Source organism: Panthera onca, chromosome E2, assembly GCF_046562875.1.
Source record: "Panthera onca isolate mPanOnc1 chromosome E2, mPanOnc1 haplotype 2, whole genome shotgun sequence".
Lineage (NCBI taxonomy): Eukaryota > Metazoa > Chordata > Mammalia > Carnivora > Felidae > Panthera > Panthera onca.
In genome coordinates this window covers 47,670,734-47,693,031 of record NC_138353.1, presented here as the reverse complement: position 1 = coordinate 47,693,031, position 22,298 = coordinate 47,670,734, and the positions used below count along the sequence as shown (strand labels likewise).

The window sequence follows — 22,298 nt, the reverse complement described above, 5'->3', positions numbered from 1 at the left end:
GCAACCTCTAATAGAGCTAAGTATCAATATTCAATAAATGCTAAAACTATTAAATGAAAGATCAATAGAAAATTAGTAGCATATAAATAAGGTTGACATTTGAATCTGATTAACCTTAATGTCAAGGAGGGAGGCGACTAGCCATTTTGTCCTTTGTGATGTGATAAAAAAGGAAGTACACAATACCACTTAGAATGTTTTCTTGCCAAAAGTAATCAGTCCTCTAGATCTAGCTACCAATTCATAGGAAATATGTGGCTTGGAGATACAAATCAAAAGATGAAATAGCCAAATCCAGCCTGTGGAAACTACAGGACAGTTAACATGGCATGGAAAAGAAAACGTTGGACTGCAGAGTGGGGTGAGGGACTTTAAACAGATAGACTTCAGAGGCACACAAAGCAAATGCAATGTGTCAACCTCATTTGGATCCTTATTTGAACCAACTGTAAAAGGCATTTTTGAGACAACCTGAAAATTTTGAACATGGACTAAGTATTCGGTGATATTAATTTTGTCACATGTGATAAAGTCCTTATCTGTTAAGAGAGATTTCATGAATTTGTTTTAAAGTACTAAAAAAAAAAAAAAAGTGTAGGAGGATAATTCAAGTTCAGCAAAATGTTGGTAGTTATGGAACCTGGCTCAGGGTATGTGAAGGGGTTGTTAACCTGATTTTAATTTTGTGTGTGTTTGAAAGTTTCCTATAATTAAAAAATCAAGTAGTATTCTGGCATTCTGTACACACCTATACCGACAATATGAAATACAAAATAAGTATATGCCATAGCACCCTGCCCTTAAATTTATAATTCAAGCAGGAAAATGAAAGAATGGAGGAAAAAAAGAAAGAACAATGTAAGGTTGTTTAGGGTAATGCTCAGATTGAATGATTCAAGCAGTAAGTGCAATGACTGTAGGAAGAGATTAATATTACTTGAGTTATTTAATAGTTACAGGAATGATGCTTACTCCAATTAAAAAAAAATTCACTAGGATATGTTTATGCTTCTTTTGTATCTTCTCAGCCAGTCTAGTATGAAGACTAATTTTTCAATCTGAAATTCACTGGAAACAACAGAAATTCTCAAAGGCACAGAGAGTAAAAGCACATCTGTCTTGGCCAGTAAAATAATTTGGTGTTGAATGAAGCACAAGCTTAAATAGCAAAAAGATGTAGATATACATGTAAATAAAATATGTTTACCCACAAAGATCTACAGAATCATTTCAATAAAATGTTCAGCAGAAGGTATAGGAATAATTTAGAGGAAAAGAACAATCTCTACAAATGTTTTCCTTAATTATATCGTGACAAATTTAACCTACAAATCAGCAATGTGGCTGCAATATTAAATGATACGTAATACTAAATGTCTGATAACAGCCTACACTGATGCTGCTGCACCTGGCATACAGAAACACAGAATTACACCTAGTGGGTCTATAAAGATACTCTGGAAAGACAGAAAGATCAACACTATTATGGGTGCAACTTGTAAATGAGTATACAACCTATAAGTCACCATCAGCAGATTAGACTTTTAAATAAAATTTTCACTTGAGTAAAATTAAATGCTAACCTAAGCTCAGTGACAGATAATTTCTAAATATTTTCACTAATAAAGAACAGCTGGCATCTTCACCATATCTGTGGTCATAAAGCAGCTTCACCTCTTCCTAAAACATTCCAGTATACACTTGTGCTTATCCAAAGATAAGTTATTTTTTTCTTCTGTGTTGGCCAAAACTAAGAAAATAAAAATAACAGATTGGGGGTGGGAGGCAGAATTCTTTATTCCAAGATTGCTACTTTATATCAAGAATGCATTGATTAGAAGTGCAAAATAAGCAAGAACTCATTATAAATGTCGAGGATTATTGCTTTAATTACATGTCCTAAAACATACCTACATATCATGACTTACTATATGTTGTATCAAGCTTTTAGTTTACTTGCTACATGGCCATTAGGCCAGCTCTAAAAAATGTTTACCATCCAAATAGAAATTCATTAGGGAATATTGAAAGGTTTGTTTTATGGTTAGTTCTGCTCCTAAGATCAGCCTTAAGAGTTTTAATCCAGTAAAAAAAAAAAAAAAAGAAAAAAAAGGAAAAGGTGGGGTGACCTATTATCAAATAATAATAGAGTCTCTAGTTTCAATAGTAACTATTCAGTAAATAAATTTTCTGTCAGGCCTTGCACATCTACGTATAATAATTTGTCATCATTTTAACAGAAGTTAATATTTACATTAAGTCTAAGTTGTGTTCAAAATGTATTAAACAGATAACTAAGGACATTTAAATAAGGCCTAATTATACCAGTTTAATAAATGTTCTTACTTTTTAGAACATAAAAATTAACAAAAAAACCTCTTATGCTTTAAAATCTTTGTAAGTATGTACGGCTTTTATAAAAAATGATAACCATTTATTGCTTAAAACAATTTTAAAAACTGAAACTCAGCTCAGGTCATGATCTCACAGTTCATAGATTTAAGCCACATGTCTAGCTCAGAGCTGGCAATGCAGATCCTGCTTGGGATTCTGTCTCCCTCTCTCTGCCCCTCCCCTACTTGAGCTCTCTCACTCTCACACAAAATAAATAAACATTCTTTAAAAAATAAAAATAAAAATGTGCTATTTCTTACTTTCACCTTAGAAAGCAAAAATACACTAAATATCAGTGTTACCCTTTTGTTTTCAAATCAATTTAAATATGGAAAAGTATTTAAACAAAGAAAAAAGATTTTGGTTGGGTTTATAAACATTTTCATTTCTAAAAATGTGAAAATGTAAGGGATTAACTGATTTCATTTGCCCACCACAGCAATATAATTATAATGACCTCAACTGCAAATGAAAAATAAGGCCTACATATTTTTAAACATCTGGTATATTCTCATCAAAAATATGTAAAACAACAAGGGGTGGCTGGGTAGTTCAGTTGGTTGAGCGTCCGCTCTGTCCCTCACTCTCTGACCCTCCCCAACTTGTGCTCCCTCAAAAATAAATAAAACATTAAAAAAAAAAAAAAAGCTAGGGGTGCCTGGGTGGCTCAGTCGGTTAAGCGTCCTACTTCGGCTCAGGTCATGATCTCGCGGTCTGTGGGTTCGAGCCCCACGTCGGGCTCTGTGCTGACAGCTCAGAGCCTGGAGCCTGCTTCCGATTGTGTGTCTCCCTCTCTCTCTGCCCCTCCCCCACTCATGCTCTGTCTCTCTCTGTCTCAAAAATAAGTAAACATTAAAAAAAAAAACCGTTAAAAAAAAAGCTAAAATTAAAAATTAAAAAAAACAAGTAAAACAACAAAAGCACCAATCAACATTTTTTTTCACCTCTCCCTAATATTTTAAACTTGCTTCTTTCATTCCACTCCAAGATCTTTGGAGTAGAAAAAATTTGAACACAAAATTTAATTTTTTTCAATGTTTATTTATTTTTGAGAGAGAGACAGAGACAGAGCATGACCAGGGGAGGGGCAGAGAGGGACACACAGAACCTGAAGCGGGCTCCAGGCTCTGAGCTGTCAGCACAGAGCTCAAAGTGGGGCTCAAACTCACAAGCCATGAGATCATGACCTGTGCCCAAGTCTGATGCCCAACCAACTGAGCCACCCAGGCGCCCCTTTAATACAAATATTTTTAAATAAAATAAAGTATACAAATTCAGATTTTTAATTTATTCCAGAAAATATATTTTCAATGCATTTAAATATTTAAGTAATATTAGGATAATATATAAAAGCCCTCACTAGAATATAAAACTGACTTTTTTCTTAGGGAGGACAAAAATTAATACTGAAGAAATTACATTTATAAAACCTCTTTCTCATCTAAGTCTTTTAGGAAACACATTTTGTGAAGTTTAAATTTTCTGGCTGTTTAGATCTACAAAAAAAATTTTTTTTTTTTAAAGAACAGTAACTACCTTGATATACAAACCATCCCTCACCTTACTGTCTTCTTGTCATTCATTTTTTGGACAGCATTTTTCCTCCCCTTTTTCTCAAAGAGAAATTCCTCTAAATCATTGGTACCTGTCAGCCACATCCAGTTCAGTTTGAACCTTCAACTCCTATCTCACCTATATAGAGCAAATCTGAATCCAACAAATCAGATGAACAGCAACTGATTCCAAGAGCCAAGTTAAATACCAAAATATATTCTAATAAACACCAGTATGCTATACATCCCAACAGTGATTAGTGTTTAAAAAAACAAAACAAAATACACACACACACAACAACAACAACTAAGCATTCAGTACTTATTTGAGACGCTTAAAAGAAAGTTTTAATACCAAAACCTGGACCTAGGCTTTCAACTTCATTCAAACGAACTGGTTAAAAAAAAACAAAAATAAACTGTGCCATTAATACTAGACCAAACCAACCAAGGCATAAAGACTATTAAGTACAAAATGGTTTTCCCAGAGTGATTTTTAATTCTCTCCTAGTAACCAATTTTCTGTCAGATTTTTATCATTATACAACTAGAACCGTTTCCATAAAGTCACCCACCAATAAGAAATTACAATTCTTTTGGAAATCTCCCTCCAGGCCTCCGTACCCCCCTTGGCAAGAACTCAATCTACCCCCTTCTCCTCCCTAAGTATTCAGTTTCTTTCCCGAAGTAGAAATTCCATAAATATTACAATATTAAGAACTAAATTTTAATGAATACATATCAGAGGAAATGAAAGAACATTAACTCCCATTCAAACCTTCCTTAAAAAAAAATGTTTCCAAGTTATATTTTTAACTTCCCCCATGATTCTCTTTAAAAAAGACGAACACAAAATCTCTCTGCTAATGACTTTATTCATGAATCTATAATGTAGCTCAAAATAGCAAAGAACATTCTAAAAATTCAGATTAATATTTATCAACCAAATACATGAGAGAATACATCTACTTTTTATATAACTAACACAAATGTCTAAAATGCACATGTGAGAGTACACTCTTCACTTTGTGTAATTTCAAAGTAATGAAGATTTGCTTAATACAGTTTGCCAGAAAAGCTCATTTACGTGGTCGAATACATATAATTTAAAAGCAATCAGACATAACTGATAAAATAACCATCTTACGGTTAATCTTTTAATAAAGTGCTACTTTCATACTGAAAAAAGAAATAAAATTAAAAATTCTGAAATGTTGAATCATCATTCTGGAAGTGTTAAAATTTTTCTTTAGGGTTCACTACGTTCATCACATTCATACATCTCCAATATGAGACCATACACACTATTTTGCAATCTAAAAAAATCCTTTAGTTCACAGATTATTTCCTGGAAGTTAAAAATTACTACATGATTGCTAAATGAAGCTTTTCATGATACATGTGTGTATTAGCCACAGTGATTTTTCATTGTTTTAAACATGATCTTTGGTTTGAAGTTGTCCTGGATGGACTAGCTGGATGGCTGTGGTTAGTGAAATATTTATAAAACAGCACACTAGCTTCATTTAAACCACACCAGTAAATTGGGTCAATGGCCTAAAGGCAAGGAATGGCACATATTCAGCATCTGGCAAAAGGAGTTCCCCGAATCCATAAGTGACGTGGTCAGGAGTAAAGAAAACCGGTGCAGCTGAGGTTTCCACCTCCTTTCATCAAAGACGTCTATCAATTTATTAACAGCATTATCCACTGAGGAAATCAGTTGGGAAAAAATCTAATTTGAATGAAGGCACATGGGTACAAATCTTAAACAGGTAAGGACGACCAACAAAACTGCTTAAATAAGTATGGGTGTCTCTACCCCATCCACCCACACACATCTCACGTCTGAGGTTGAGTTTCATCACTGCATAGACTGCACCACATGGAAAACTCTATGCCTATGGGCATATATATGAGATCAGAACTAGCTGGTGGTTTTCCAGAAATAATGAGACTTTCAATGATGCAAAAGTTGGCCTTTCCCTCAAATGAAAGGTTTTAAATTAATAGCAAAAGACTACAATAACAATGGAAACTGTAAGAAGTCATAAAGTTAAATCTCAGAAAGTTTCAATTTCATAGCTGAAGGCTGCTGATGATTTCTTCTCTCTCTCCTTGAATAATCACATGCAAATGCCTTTTAGCAATGGCCGCATTCAAATCCCACAAAAAATCAAGCAGTGCCCCCTTAAGGAGCACCTCCATTGGCACAAACTGTAAAACCTGCTGGGGTGCATCAGAATTCAGCAAAGAGCTCAACAAGTCATTCACATTCTGCAGATACTGGAAAACTGGATTCGGAAGGTCCTGGTAACCCACACACAGCAGGACTGCACAGGTCTTCAGGGGCTCAGAGGAAGTGGGACAAGAAAATGTGATGAACCTAAAACAATTGTGGAGTACAAAAATCAAACCAGCCATAAATCTCGTAAAACAAGAAAGTACAGGCAAAATCATAGCATCTCCTGTCTGAAGCTGCTGCAACGCACGTAGAAAGCAGTCCAAAAACAGCTGCTGGTAAACTGGGTCTCCATCATGAAGCAACGAACAGCTGCAAGTCATGAGTTCCGCTGGTTCCAAGAACTGAACTTCCAACGGTATATGCGTTTTGATGTCACTGAGGGTTGGAAAGCCCACAAGCAGGCACTTTATTCGGTTGCTGGGTTCTACGACCTGCTCATCCTGAAGGCACTTGGCAAGGCTAAACAACTCAGTAAATATCAGTTCTTCAGTAAAAATATGACAAGAACAATAATCCTGCTGTTTGGGCCAGAACTTGGAATCCAAATTCAAGGCTCCTCCTAATGACTTTTCAATTGCTTCATTAAGAGCCTTTAAAATTTCACCATCACAGAAAGGAGAACACTTTACCTTTGGCAGTTTCTTTCCCTCTAAAATATGCCATAAGTGACACTCAAGACTGGAAGCTGTCCCTTCTAAGAGAGAACTCTGCCCAGAATGATACACAGCATGTTCTTCCGCCCAACTATTAAAGTATCCTTTGGCCACCTTATCTTTCCATGAAAGGGTTTCCAGCATTTTCCTTTCATTATAGGTTTTAAAATATCTGTTCCTCTGCCCAAACCGTTTTGTATTTGTACTACAACCAATACTAGATTTTTTCACTAGCCAATTATTTCTGGAAAGAGGCTTCAACTGAAACTTTTCCATAAAATATTGAACAGCACAGTCCCTTAAAGTATTCAGTTTTATTTGTTCCCCTTTTCCCATGCACTGAAACAGACGAATGTTCTCAGAAATAGTCTCTAGCTGGTATTTATGAAAGAACATACAACATTCTTCATGCCTTTTAAGAAAAGATTCGGGAATCACATGATGGGGAAAGAGAGCTTTCTGGGTCATTTCAGTCCCAAAGTTCAGCACCATCTTAGATAACAGAGGATGGATTGCCTCTCTTCCCTTATAACGGAGACACACCACATAGACTTCTGAGTTTCCTGCCTTGCTAGTAGCAGGTTTGAAAACATGGACTTGGTCAAAAGAACAGTTTAGCAGGTACATCAGGTTTATGGAACAATGTTCAAACAAAGTAAACATCTTCAGAACAAAAGAGCCACCATTTCCAAGAGTCGTCAGAGCAGTGACAACTTCACAGTAATGCAAAGAAGAGACTAAAGCTTCTTGTTCACCTGGGTTTCCTTGGCAATCAAAACTCCCATCTGCAGTGATCAAGTGAATGGTAGCCATGTTGCTTATGAAATTCTGAAGTCCAGTCAGATATTTCAAGTTCATGATATCACCGGTGTTATCTGGACCAAAGTACCACCAATGCAAGGTATTTGCTATAAGTCGGTCATCCATAATCATCATAAGATTGTCATTTGCTTCATGGTATGGATTCAAAGTATTAGCTACCCAACTCCAATCACAGGGGAACCGATGGGATTTTAAGTAGTGATTGAGACTAGCTATAAAAGCTCCAGGAGCTTCACAAAGGTGTAGGGAATTCAGTTTTCCATTCTGAAAAGCTTCCTGTGGAATAAGTGGAAAGCTGCACAAAATTTCATGAAACTTACACCACGCTTGAGTACAAAGTTCAGCGTTTACAGATTTTTTCACATGAGAAATTATTTTTCCAGCTTTGTTAGTAAAAGCAGTGTGTTCATGCCACTCATCCAATTTCTTGTCACTCAGTAGGTTTTTTACTTCATTTAGGGAGTTCTTCAAATCAAGCAACGCATTAAATTCCGTGTGGTCACAAGTGAAAATCTCACCGGGATCTGGTAATTGCCACTCGTTATTAAGTGGCTTGCCATAAGAAAAGTTCTTGGCAAAGAGTTCAAAAATGTCAGCAACAACATCTGGGCTGAATGTCTCAGGACTTGAACCCAGGGGTGGTTTTCTGCACTTACTCATTTTCAAATTAAATTAAAATCTAGAAAAAGAAAACACACAATTAAATGAATCAAATTTATTAGAGAGCGAAATCTCATCCACAGCAAATCGGATCACACTCATGACAAACTGCATAAAATGGGAAAGCTAATGTCAGCACATGCTGTTACATAATGAGACAATTTGGAATAAAGAAAAAGTAAAGGCTTTCATACCCAACAGATCTGAGCTCAATTTCCAACTCTGCAACTTAGAGCTACAAAGTAGCCTTGGGAAAATTACATCTTTGAGTCTGTTTCTTATTTAGGGTATCATTTTTTTTAGATAAGGATAGAACATGCTAGCATATAAAAAAAGCATATACCGAAGAATAATCATCAGTGATGGCAGCTCATATTGCCATATTAATCCATCTAGCTCCTCCCAAAGTTTGCCTCTACCCACATGGCCCCAAACACACTCTCAGACTAAGATTCAGCCCTGAACACGACCTTTGATCAAGCTTTAACAAGTGACTTTTAGCTTTTTTTGTTTGTTTGTTTTTTATTTATTTGAGAGACAGAGAGAGAGAGAGAGAACATGCACACAGGCTGAGGAGAGGCAGAGAGAAGGAGAGACAGAATCCCAAGCAGGCCAATGCCATCAGCACAGAGCCAAATATGGGGCTCAAACTCACAAACTGTGAGATCATGACCTGAGCCAAGCTCAAGAGTTGAATGCTTAACCAACTGCACCACACAGGTGCCCCAACACTTCCAGTTTTTTAGTTCCTTCTGAATCTCACCTCCTTCCAGGAGAAGATTCTACACCTAAACCCAGTACTAATATTGCTACCAGACGTCTCTGCCACCACACACTTATTTACCTATAAGGACTGTCAAATACATCCTTCATCCAGATCTCCCACTCTTGCTAAAACATGCACTTTGGTGGTGCCAAATCACTTTCATAATCCACCTACTAACACTCATCATCATACTGCTTGTTGACTGTGGTGTACTTGACTGGTCAGTCTCTATTCAGTTCAATGCTGAAAGTGAACTACAGTTCAACCTGGCATGTCCATAAACTAGATTCTTGTCTCATCTGCTCAGACAGCTCCATACTTCGACTATATTTCTTCTTGCCACGTAACACACTTTGGGGCGCCTGGGTGGCTCAGTCAGTTAAGCATCCGACTTTGGCTCAGGTCACAATCTCATGGTTCATGAGTTTGAGCCCCACATCAGGCTCTGAACTGACAGGGCAGAGCCTGCTTGGGATTTTCTCTCTCCCTCTCTCTCTGTCCCTCCTCACTCACGCTTTGTCTCTCGCTCAAAATAAATAATCTTAAAAAAAAAAAAAAAAAACAAGAAAAGTAACACACTTCGATAGAAGATCTTTAAATTGAAGAAATATTCGCAATGAATATACAAATTACAAATAGTCACCCTACATCTTGTGGTCTAACACTAAGAAACCAAAAACACTTGTCCAATGGAGAAGGAAAGAGATATAAGAGGAAGATACATGGCCTGATGGCATAGTGTTGGGTAAAGTCATAAATTCCAGCAGAGAGAGCTATGAGTATTACATAGTACTTGTCAGCTCAATGTTAATCAATAGGTGTTTTAGTTCATAAGTTCCACATTTCTCAGCATATTCAAAAAGAATCTAAATTTGTCAAACAAAAAATTCACAACCACTGTCCCACAAAAAGCCAACGTTTGATAATTAAAATGGGAAATAAAGATGAGCTAATGCCACAATAAATACAATAATATCCAGAAGACTGTATTCTATTAGCATTTACTTTGTACTGTTCTTTTGGCAGTTCTTTTATATTTTGTTTAAATTATTTACAATCCTGTCTATTCTACTAGCTTGTAAGCTTGAAGTAACAAGTATCTTCTTAGTCATTTGTTTGCCACAGTATATTTACCATACATGTAAATTACAGCTAACAGTCACATGTGTCCATCAATATCTTTTTCTCAAAGCTTTTTTTTCACTGTTAGACGCTGTATTCAGACAAATTTCTTAAAGAAGGCAAAAATGGGGCATTGATACATTCACTAAAATCCTAAATGAAAGCAAATGAAAGTTCATTACAAGTTATTCTATCTTAATTTACACTGTGCTTACTGGAAACTACAACCATGTTTAGATTGCAACTATATTCTACTTTGGAAAAAGTCTGACTTTAGTCATTTACTTCACATATTAATTAATGGCATAAGGAAGCTCTGAAATGTCACCTAAGATAATACATAATACTTTCACATGAGAAAAACTAAAGTGATTCAAACATTCCATTGTTCTTCCTGACTACACCGGTGGTATGCAAATCAAGATTATGTCTTATGTATTTATATATAAAATACATATCTTGAATACACACACACACACACACACACACATAGATCTTGAAAAATATGTATATATGTAAATACTGAATTTTCAGGTCTATAACCTGAACTTTGTTTCCTCCTATCAAATTCCCAGAATCCAACCACTTTTCACCCACCTCCAGATACCAGCTTCCTGATTGTAGACAGTGTCAACTCTCTGCTGGATTACTGCCATAGCCTTCTAACTGGTCTCTTCTATCTTTGCCTCCTTTGGCTCCCAAATAAATGCCACAGTCCTTACAGTAGTCTACAATGCTCTTGAAGATTTCTGCCTTCCAGCCCCAACCTATCTCTAACCTGATTGTCTACTATCCCTCCCAATTCATTCTGCTCCAACCACATAAACTTTCTGTTCACTGAAACACGAGGCACACTGCAACCTGCAAATCCTTTGCACTGGTCAATCCCTCTGCCTGGAATGCTCTTTCTTCAGAGTACCTGCATAGTTAACTCCCTCACCTCCTTCATGTATTTAATCAAGTGTAATTTTTCTAAGAGACCTACCCTGACATCCTAATTGCATCTTGCACTAACAATGGTAAAGGTAAGGATCTTGCTGTACTTTTTTTCTTTCCGTGACACTCTTTTCTTTCTAACATTAAATCTGCTTATTGTTTATTATTGTCTTCCCCAAACTAGAATCTAAGCTCCACAGGGCAAGGATCTTTTGTTTTGGTGACTCATGTATCACCCCGAGGTTAGAACAGTGCTTAAGGTACACAGTAAACCCTCTGTGAGTATCTAATAAACAAACGTATATTATACTTAGCACAAACAGCTCTCCTCTAGGTTCCGAATATGAGTCATAACTTCAGCACTTCAATGCATGAGCAAAAATTAAAAAACAAACAAAACACGTGGTTTACAGACTACAGGAAAAAAGTTTCCAGTATATGTTCCTCTGGCCCTTCCATTAAGCACTGCTTAGAACTTTCTGGCATCATAATTCTGCTGAGGGTCAGTATTACCATTCTTAATTTACATATTCGAGTAGAAAGTCATGCCCGCCCCCACCCCGCCCCGCCCCAAGCCACAAAGGAAAATACCTGCAAAATCCGTGGGCCTGACACAAACCCCACAAGATCTTATCAACAGGCTCTCTTCAATTAACGCTTACAAAGTAGTTTTACAAGTGTTTCTGGCAACTCCTCTTCCCAGCAACCGTGAAAATAATAGAGTGTATCTAGCGCTTTACTTTGGGCCAGGGGCAGCCAAGATCTCGTTTCACCTGATGGGACTGAGTCTCAACCTATATTCAAGCGGCCCGAGCCCTCCTGACGTGGAAGAACCTCAGTCCCAGACCCTGCCTCATCCTTGCCTCATCCTCTGGAAAGTCGAAGGAAGACCCGAGCTCGGAAGCCAGGTCTGATTACCTTCGCTTACGCCCACCTTGGCTCCCCGAGTCTAGAGAGGCAGCGCTTCACTCACTCTCCCCACTCCAGGAAACCATCCTCCACTTCCGCTCCCGGAGCTGCTTCCCGGAACGGTCGCTCGTAGGGTATACGGCGCCCCCCCGCCGCAGCGAAGGCAGGTGGTGCGCCAGAAGACAAGGAAGGAAGCCCGGACCCGCCCTCTCGACACCAGGACCCGGAACCCACCTCCAGGCCGCGCCGCCGCGCGTCGCCGGCCGACAACAGCCCGAGCCCTGAGAGACGCACTGCGCACGCGCTTCACAGCCGAGTGGGGCTAGCGTCACGCGTCAACGTTACGTACGCCGGCAACTCTAGCAGTGCCCGGACCCAGGCTCTCTATAGGTTTCTTTTCTCGCCAAGTCCGGAGGAGGAAAGGCGTCTATGGCAACGGAAACCGCTCGAGGAGGCGGGGCGTCCTTTGGCCCCGCCCCTTCGGGAATGTGGGCGGGGCAAACCCGTCCGAGACACTCCGGCTCCGCCCACCCAGACCCTGAGTTGGGAAGGTTTTCCAAAGTTATTAGGCAGAAGTTGGTTCCTAGTACACAGGCTGAGTTAAAACTGAGACTCGAAAGACAATATGAGGTTAAAAGCCAAACTAGGCCAACTGCGACGTAATACTCTGTTGTAACATATATATGTTTATAAACCAGAAAGGAAAAAACAATCTCAAAGGAAAATTAGACAAAAATTCAAACAGACCATCTAAAACCAGTAAAATAGCGACTAAGGATGTACAAAACTTTTTAGCCTATTATAAAAGAAAGACATGGAAATGAAAATAAGTTTCATTTTCACCTGATTTAGCAAAGATTAAAAAGATTCATAATGGCCACTATTGGTGAGAATAAGGAGAAACCGGTTTATATACCGGTTGTGCATGGGGGTAAACATTGGCATAAACTTCACAGATGGCAAACTTTAAAATGGCCTTGCACCCCAGCTGGGCAATTCCCGCTCCAAGAAATTTATCCTTAGGAAACGCAACATAACCAGCCCTCACTTTGAACAAAATATTCATCTCCTTAATATCAACAATAAGAAAAACTCTAAATGTTGACTTTAAGGGAATTAATTAAATTCTTTGTGATACAGGGGTGCCTGGGTGGCTGAGTCCGTTAAGCGTCCAACTTTGGCTCAGGTCATAATCTCACTGTTGTGAGTACAGCGCTGAGCCTGGAGCCTGGAGCCTGCTTCGCATTCTGTGTCTCCTTCTCTTTCTGACCCTCTCCCGCTCGCACTCTGTCTCTCTCTCAAAAATAAATAAAACATTTTAAAAAAATTATTTGTGATACATCCATATAATGGGATACCATTCAGCCAATAATAGGTTATGTGTGGCAACACTATTGCATAAAAATAGAATATAGAGCTGTGTGTAGAGTTTCAACCATTCATGTAAATTATGTAAAAAGTATATATATATACACACACACATTATTTTCTAATTCCTCCTGGATGTCCATCAATAAAGAAAATTGTCTTTTCAAAAAATGAGTCTAGGACATTTGGATATTCATATGGAAAAAATTTTATTTGGATTCTTACATTATAAAAACACATTTCATTTGGGATGCCAATCTATATTTTAAAAGTCAAAAAACTCTCAGGGCACCTGGGTGGCTCAGTCAGTTAAGCGCCCACTCTTTATTTTCACTCAGGTCATGCTCTCACGGTTCACATAATCAAGCCCCATGTTGGGCTCTGCACTGACAGCACAGAACCTGCTTGGGATCCTCCCTCCCCGATTCAAGTGGCTCGAGCCCCTCCCCCATGCACGCGCGCACACTCTCTCAAAATAAAAAATAAACTTAAAAAAATTAAAAAGTCAAACAATTATTTTAGCAGAAAACATAAGAAAACAGCTTTGTGACCATGAAGTAGACAAAAGTATACAACAAGTCAGAAAAAGCACTAATCATAAAGGAAAATTATATAAACTGAACCATACTAAAATTAAGAATATCTATTCACCGTAAGATATCATTGGGAGTGAAAAGACAACATACAGAGTGGGAGAAGATATTTACAATACATACATATGACAAAGGACTTGTATCCAAAATATATCACTCTATATATGATATATATATATATATATATATATATATATATATATATATATATATGAAATTAGGGGAGAAAAAATGTTTTCCTTCTACCCTTCTAGGTTCTCTGCTGGGGCTCTGTAACAAATGATATATTAACAAGAGAAAAGCATGTGAATTTACTAATATTTTATGTGACCAGGAGCCTCCACAAGGAAATGAAGATCTGAAGAAACCATTAAAACTGAGTGTTTTCATACTAACTTTGATGAGGAGTGGAAAGTTGTGGGGAAATGTGACAAATGAGTATGAGCTAAGAGTAGTACACTGGGGGAAATTTAGGCAAGGCATGTTCATCCAGATTCCTCTTGGAGTCCTTCCAACTTCAGAAATAAGAATATTCCTTTCCTCCAGGTATAGGGAGGACATATCTCCCATGAGGATCTTGTGAGCTGCTTCAGGGGAAGGTCAGAGAGTCCTTCCTACACCTGCCATTTCTCAAATTCCTTCAGCTTAAAATACTTAATATGCCAATCAACATATTTTGGGGCAGCATGTTCTGAACCCTGTCAATATTCACCCATGTTGTTTTATGTATCTGTAGTTCATTCCTTTTTATTGCTAAGTAGTATGCCATTGTATGGATAAACCACAATTTAGTTATCTATTCTCTTATTGATGGACATTTGAGTTCTGTTTCCAGATTGAGGCTATTGTGAATAAACCTGCTATGAATATTCTAGTACAAGACATTTTTGTAAGTGTATGTTTTCTTTACTTTTAGGTGAATACCTAGGCATGGAATGAATGGCTGGGTCATAGAGTAGATCAGGGTTTCTCAACTCAGCATTAATGTCATTTTGAGAATCACGGAAGCAGATCTATGCGTAACTTTGAAGAAACCTCCAAAAAATTTTCCCAGAGTGCTTGAACGATTTTGCATCCCTACCTACAATACCTAAGAATTCTGGGCCTTACAGACACAGTCCAGCCGTGGTCAACCCACATTGTTCTTGGACATTGCCATGGATGGTGAGCCCTTGGGCTGCATCCCCACTGAGCTGTTGGCAGACAAAGCTCCAAAGACAGCAGAAAACTTTCATGCTCTGAGCACTGGGGAGAAAGGATTTGGTTATAAAGTTTTCTGCTTGGACAGTATTATTCTGGGATTTATGTGCCATGGTGGTGCCTTAATACCATAATGGCACTGGCAGCAAGTCCATCTATGGGGAGAAATTTGATGAGAATTTCATCCTGAAGCCTATCGATCCTGGCATCTCGTCCTTGGCAAATATTGGACCCAACACAAATGGTTCCCAGTGTTTCATCTACACTGCCAAATCTGAGTGATTGGATAGCAAGCGTGTGGTCTTTGGCAAGGAGAAACAGGGCATGACTATTGTGGAAGCTATGTGGAACACCTTGGATCCAGGAATGGCAAAACCAGCAAGAAAATCAACACTGCCGGGGCGCCTGGGTGGCTCAGTTGGTTAAGCGACCAACTTCGGCTCAGGTCATGATCTTGCAGTTTATGAGTTCGAGCCCTGCATCAGGCTCTGTGCTGACATCTCAGAGCCTGGAGCCTACTTCAGATTCTACGCCTGCCCCTCTCTCTACCCCTCCCTTGTTCACATTCTGTGTCTCTCTGTCTCTCAATAATAAATAAACGTTAAAAAAATAATTAAAAAAGAGAGAATCAACATGGCTGATGTGGACAAATCTAATAAATTTGACTTGCGTCATATCTTAACCGCCAGCTCATTCCTTCTGTAGCTTAGGAGAGCACCCCTTCACCCTCATCTCCTCAAAATATCCCATAATCTTTGTGTTCCTTGGAGCAGTTGTATGGTTCACATATTTTTCTTATCCTCCTCTACATCAAGTTCGATTGCAGAGTTAAGTTTATGATTATGAAATAAAAACTAAACAACAACAAAGAATTCTGGTTACTTCACATCCTCACCAACTTTTGCTGTTGTGAGTCTTTGTCATTTTACCTATTAGTGGGAGGTGGTTGCTTTTTTACATCTGTTTCTTAACAAACATTAATTAAAAATGAAGATCTGTGGATATTGTTCTTTTATGGGACTAGATACTAGATGAAGGACATATGGTCTCTTAAATACAATTACTATGTTCCCTGAGGTTTATAAATATTATCAGGAATATTCCAAACAACAAAACATACTGAACTTTACTAAAATAATCACAACATTAGATGAGCATTGAGGAGGGCACTTGTTGGGATGAGCACTGGGTGTTGTATGAAAACCAATTTGTCAATAAATTATACTTTAAAAATTAATTAATTAAATTAACATTTGTTGAGTACATAAATTAACATTTGTTGAGTTCAGCACTAAGCACTGAAAACTTCCCCTTTTTTTAATCCTTTAATCCTCTCAACAACTCCATGAAGTAGATATGTGTATTGTCCCCCTTTTATAAACAGAGAAATCAAGGACCAAAGTGATTAAGCAATTTGCTAAAGATCATAGAGTCAGCAATTAGCAGAGTCAGGGTTTGGACCTAGATGTGCCTAACTCCAAGGCCAATCTGTTCTGCAGAGAATTCCTAGAAATTGCATCCAGTAATTTAAAAACAACTTTATTGTCCACATCCACGGCCAGAAATGTTTATATGAGGCCAGTGATTTTATTAAAAATGATCAGTTTTAGGGCACCTGGATTGCTCAGTCAGTTAAGCACTTTTAAGTCACTCTTGATTTTGGCTCAGGTCATTATCTCACAGTTCATGGGATTGAGCCCTGTGTCCCTGCTTCTCTCTCTCCCTCTCTCTCTCTCTCCCCAGCTCATGCTCTCTCTCTCAAAAATAAGCATTTATATATATATATATATAAATGATGAGTTTCATTTATTTTATCCTAAAAGCAGGAGGGTTTGCAAAAATTTTTGGAAAAGATGAAATGTTATAAATGGATGAAACTGGCATCTGAAACTTTAAAAAACTGAAGGAAATTAACCAAGCCCTGCAACTTTTAAATACATACATACATATATATGTATTTACCTGAGTGGAAGCTAGCTACAATTAGTTATTCTTTCCAATTCCTGAGCATTCTTTATACTCAACTGGCATGACAATGAGAATAGAAGTAGCATACAAGAATTAAAACAACCAGCTCCCCATCCTCTGCTCTGATTATACTTCTCTGCCAAAGCAAACAGAAACTAAACAGCTTCTGTGGTCATTTATCACCAATCAACTTGCTGAGTCTCTAATTACATCTTCAGACAGATTCTGTGAGGTGACAGTGTATAAATCATGGTTCCAAAATCCCAGAGGGAGTTGTCTGAGATGATGGAAATGTTCTATAGCTTGATAAGAAGGTTTAGGTTAAGAGGTATATGTACCTGTCAAATTTTATCAAATGGTATAATTAAGATTTGAGGATTTCAGTAAACATAAATGTTACCTTAAAAAAAAGCCATAAACAAATATTGAACTGTAGTTACCCACATGCATGCTGAAGTGTTTAGAAAGAAGTGTACTGACATCTTACTTTGAAGTGCACCACACACAAGATGGATCGTAAACAGAGGGATGGATTGGTGGTGAAGTGAGTATAGTATGATGTTCACAACTGTAGAATCTAGATGGTGGACGCATGGCTGTGCACTAATTCCTTCAGCTTTCCTCTGGTGAAATTTTTTTCATAGTAAAACAGTGGGAGAAATAAACAGAGATTCACATCATAAAAGGTAGGAATGGCACGTCTTCTTACTAAAAAAATACATGCAAGAGTATCTAGTATTTCCCATTAGTACAGGAAACAGAAGATCTGAATAAAATGCAAAAGTATTTCCCATTAACACAGGAAACAGAAGCTCTGAATGAGCTTTAAGTGAACAGCATTGGATCTGGCAGCAACCAGGCCAATGTTCTTATGGTTCAGTCATTTGATCCATGTATCTGATTTGGTGAACACCATTCAGGCTTGGTTTTGACCATTACACGATCTTAAAGTGTTCCTATTCTTTTTTTTTTTTTAATTTTTTTTAACGTTTTATTTTATTTTTGAGACAGGGAGAGACAGCATGAACAGGGGAGGGTCAGAGAGAGAGGGAGACACAGAATCTGAAACAGGCTCCAGGCTCTGAGCTGTCAGCACAGAGCCTGACGTGGGGCTCGAACTCACAGACCACGAGATCATGACCTGAGCCGAAGTCGGATGCTTAACCGACTGAGCCACCCAGGCGCCCCTAAAGTGTTCCTATTCTTTGCCACAGAGTGTTCCAGTTCAATCTCGTCTTGACACCTGGAAAGGACCATTGTTTAGAGGCAGCACACCAGGGCACCTGGGTGGCTAAGTTGGTTAAACATTCGACTCTTGATTTTGGCTCAGGTCACAGTTTGTGGATTCGATCCCTGCATCTGGCTCCATAGTGACAGCGTGGAGGCTGCTTGGGATTCTCTGTCTCCCTCTCTCCCTGCCCCTCCCCTGCTCATGCTCTCTTTCTCTCTCTCAAAATAAATAAACATTTAAAAAAGTAAAATAAAGGGGCGCCTGGGTGGCTCAGTCAGTTGAGGGTCCAACTTTGGCTCAGGTCATGATCTCACAGCTAGTGAGTTCGAGCCCCGTGTCAGGCTCTGTGCTGACAGCTCAGAGCCTGGAGCCTGCTTCAGATTCTGTCTCCCTCTCTCTCTGCCCCTAACCCACTCGCATTCTGTCTCTGTCTCTAATAAATAAATAAATAAATAAATAAATAAATAAATAAATAAATAAGTAAGTAAAATAAAGGCAGCAAACCAAGGAAGGGAACACTGACACTGAAATTCTACAAGTCAGTAAAGGTTATAAACCTGATAATAATTGTTCTAATTTCCCTCATGATCATCTTCACTAGGTCTTTAGATTGCATTCTGATCAAAATTCTCACACAGCACCTTAAGCTGTTGAAATACAATGTTAAAAAGAGAAAACATAGTAAAAGTTAAAAGCAATTTGTCTACTCAACTATCAAGTAGAGCATCTACATTGTGGTATTTGTGGGAAAGTGCTTGAAAATAGCCTGAAATCTCTTCTTTCTTACTATTTAGAAACTAAACAAGATTATTAAAACAAATCAATTAATTTTTAGGCATAAACGCAAAATTGTAAACATCAGCTTATGAAAGCAGTTTTTGTCTATTTTTGGTGTTGTAATATGTAGTTAAACCTCATTCTGCATTTTAATAAACATTCAGGACTACGATGAAGAATGAAATGTCTTTCTCAAAACTTATTTTTTAGCAATTCATTCGTTTCCTTACATAGTTAAAGTTAACAGATTGAGTCTACTCAATTGAGTAGTAACTCGATTGAATTACTAAAAGGGGAAAAGTAAAAATGTGTTTTATATTTTAGATGAACTTTAATATTCATAATACAATCATTAATAATATGCTGACCTAAAATACTTATTTACTTAAAATCATTTCTTTATTTTCTTCATGCAAAAATGACCAAAATGACTTTTTAAAAAATTCTTAAGGGTTTAAGAAACAATATATATTACTGTGAGATGGGCACAGTTTAAAAAAAAAAGGTTGGTAAACACTGGCATATGGACTAGAACACAAGACGTGGCCTACCCTCGAAGCCTTAATCATTTCATTGCAGACACAAGATGTTTAAAAATAAATAACACTATATGACTAAGTGCTCTATTGTACGGTACAGATTAAGGGTTGTGGAAGTCTAAAGATGGGAGACATAGCAGGGAAAAGATGGGGGAAAGAGACTCTAATTTTTGTGTTAAAAGGTTGCTGTTATTTGGGTACAGGGAATGCCAGTCAAACTTAGGAAAAATAATGTGCGTGAGAAGACAGACAAGAAGAAGGGAAAATGGACAAAAGGGATGGAAAGTTAAGACTGAAATGCTATATAGGTAGTGTCTCAGGTCAGGCTGCTATAAGAAAATACTATTAGATGGGGTGACTTAAAGAACAAAAACTTACAAAAAAAAAAAAAAAAAAAAAAGAACAGAAACTTATTTCCCCCAGCTCTAGAAGCTGGGAAGTCCAAGATTAAAGTGCTGGATGATTTGGTTCCTGTTGAGGACTCTCTTCCTGGATTGCAGATAGCCACTTTCTCACTGTGTGCCCACATGGCAGGAGGAGAGAGCAAGCACTCTGGTCTCTTCTTATAAGGAGGACACTAACCCTATCACGAGGACCCCACCCTCATGAGCTCATCTAAACCTAATTACCTCCCAGTGGCAAAGGCTGCATCTCCAAATACCATCACATTGGGGGCTAGAGTTTTAACATATGAATTTTGTGGGGACACAATTCAGTCCATAGCAAGTAGTGAAGAGCCAGAATATAGAGGACCATGGAAGCCAGACTAAGGTGCCAGAATCTGCTGCTATAGGAAATGGTTAAGAGGGAAAAAAATGACTAAGTGTGTTTTAAATAGAGTTAGGGATGATAGTGGAATAGTCAAGCAGAAATATCCAGGAGGGAGTTGGAAATCAACGGGTGGCTGAAGTTCAGGTAAGAAAACTAAAGGAACGTTCAGGGGCGCCTAGGTGGCTCAGTCTGTAAGGCGTCGAACTTCAGCTCAGGTCATGATCTCGTAGTTCACGAGTTTGAGCCCTGTGTCGGGCTCTGTGCTGACAGCTCAGAGCCTGGAGCCTGCTTTGGATTCTGTGTCTCCCTCTCTCTCTGCCCCTCCCCCACTTGTGCTCTGTCTTCCTCTCTCTCCCTCAAAAATAAATATTTAAAAGAGAAGAAAACTAAAGTAACATTCAACCCTGTGGATTCTTAAGTACCTGCTTTATTATTGTTTATTAACAACAATTATGATACTTAATTTAGAAGTGGAATCAATACCAAAAGTTGTTAAAGCACTAGCCCTGGGGGACTCTTTACTGTTAACAGCTCACCTAGCACTGTCCCTCCTTGGGATCAATATGGCTTCTCATCTTGAGCTTCTCATCCAAAGCTCTGACTTTGGAGTACCTGGGTTAGAATATCCGCCCAATGGCTACACGGCCTTGGGCAAGCAACACCTGCAAGGGTCACAGTGAGGATTACCAAACTAATGTAAAACACTTAGCACAGGCTCTCGCACTCAGCCGACATCTGATAGATGTTAGTTGCTCCTGAACAATGTCTGTTCTTTTCTGGAAGATGGGGTGCTAAATTCAGACTCTGCTTGCAAGGTTCTCCTTTTGCTGTTTCTTCTTATATTCCAAACCCTTAATAGAAGAGGACAGGAAAAGGAGGGGGGTGGGGAGACCAAGGAGAAGAAAGGGAAAAAAGAGAAGACACTTGAGACCAAGTTATTTCATAGCTGTCATTGAGAAGCTGTCAGATGTATGTGCTTTCTGTTTTCAACAATTTGGGCCGGTTTCAAAGAACAGAAAGAAGACTGGCTGTAAAATGAATGAACACATGAACCAACATGGATGCGTTTCAAAAACATAATAAAGGGAGGCTGCAGAACAGTTTTGCGTTGCCTACCATTTATGTAATGTTTGAAAACACATGAAACAATTCTGTTTCATGTTTATTGATACAAACATAGTCAAAATATAAAAACACAGATGATAAAAACACACTAACTTCCAGAGACTGGCAACTTCTGGGAAGCAAGAGGAGATGGGAAAGAAGCACAAAATGGGTATGAAGGGTATCTGTAAAGTTTTCATTCTTTTTACTAAACTCTGAAGCTATGGCAAGATCTTGGCATCTTTAAAACCTAGGTAGTGGCTACATGGGTGTTATACTATTCACTTTTCTGAATGTTTGAAATATTTCCTAAAAATTTTAAACATAAAAAAGAAACCATTGGCCTCATTTCTAAATCCACTCAAACTCCCATGCACTTTAGAAACCCATCTGTTCAGCTAAATCACACGTATGCATGATTTTCAGGAATGATTATGCTTCTCAGATTCAATTCGAGAAGAGTATAATGAATCTATTACAAATGGGTTATGTTTTGTGTTAGGTTTACATTACCAAAATATATTCCAAATTCTGATATCTGGGTTGAAATACACATATTATCCTATTATTACATTTTAATGTCATTAACACCAGATTACATCTTGGGTACTGAAAGGAACAGCTTTGAATTCAAATGACAGCCCTGCCTTAGTTTAAAGCTAGGTTCTCTTTTCTGCTTATTATGGA

General features: G+C 38.1%; 1 protein-coding gene and 1 pseudogene across 5 annotated transcripts; one reads left to right on the top strand and one right to left on the bottom strand.

Annotated features, from left to right (window-relative positions):
* Positions 1-3,448: 3,448 nt before the first annotated feature.
* CMTR2 (cap methyltransferase 2) lies at positions 3,449-12,444 on the bottom strand. Of its 5 annotated transcripts, none has more exons than XM_060650193.3 (2): positions 12,295-12,444; positions 3,449-8,346 (listed from the first exon to the last, which is right to left on the bottom strand). In XM_060650193.3, exon 2 carries the CDS (start codon positions 8,325-8,327, stop codon positions 6,027-6,029), a length of 2,301 nt encoding a protein of 766 aa, XP_060506176.1. In that variant the 5' UTR covers positions 8,328-8,346; positions 12,295-12,444; the 3' UTR covers positions 3,449-6,026. The 5 variants fall into 5 exon arrangements, with proteins under 5 accessions (XP_060506176.1, XP_060506175.1, XP_060506177.1 ...); XM_060650192.2 differs by lacking the exon at positions 12,295-12,444 and adding an exon at positions 12,070-12,288; XM_060650194.2 differs by lacking the exon at positions 12,295-12,444 and adding an exon at positions 12,086-12,288.
* On the top strand, positions 11,232-20,240 carry LOC132691326 (peptidyl-prolyl cis-trans isomerase A pseudogene; annotated as a pseudogene).
* The last annotated feature ends 2,058 nt before the right edge of the window (positions 20,241-22,298 follow it).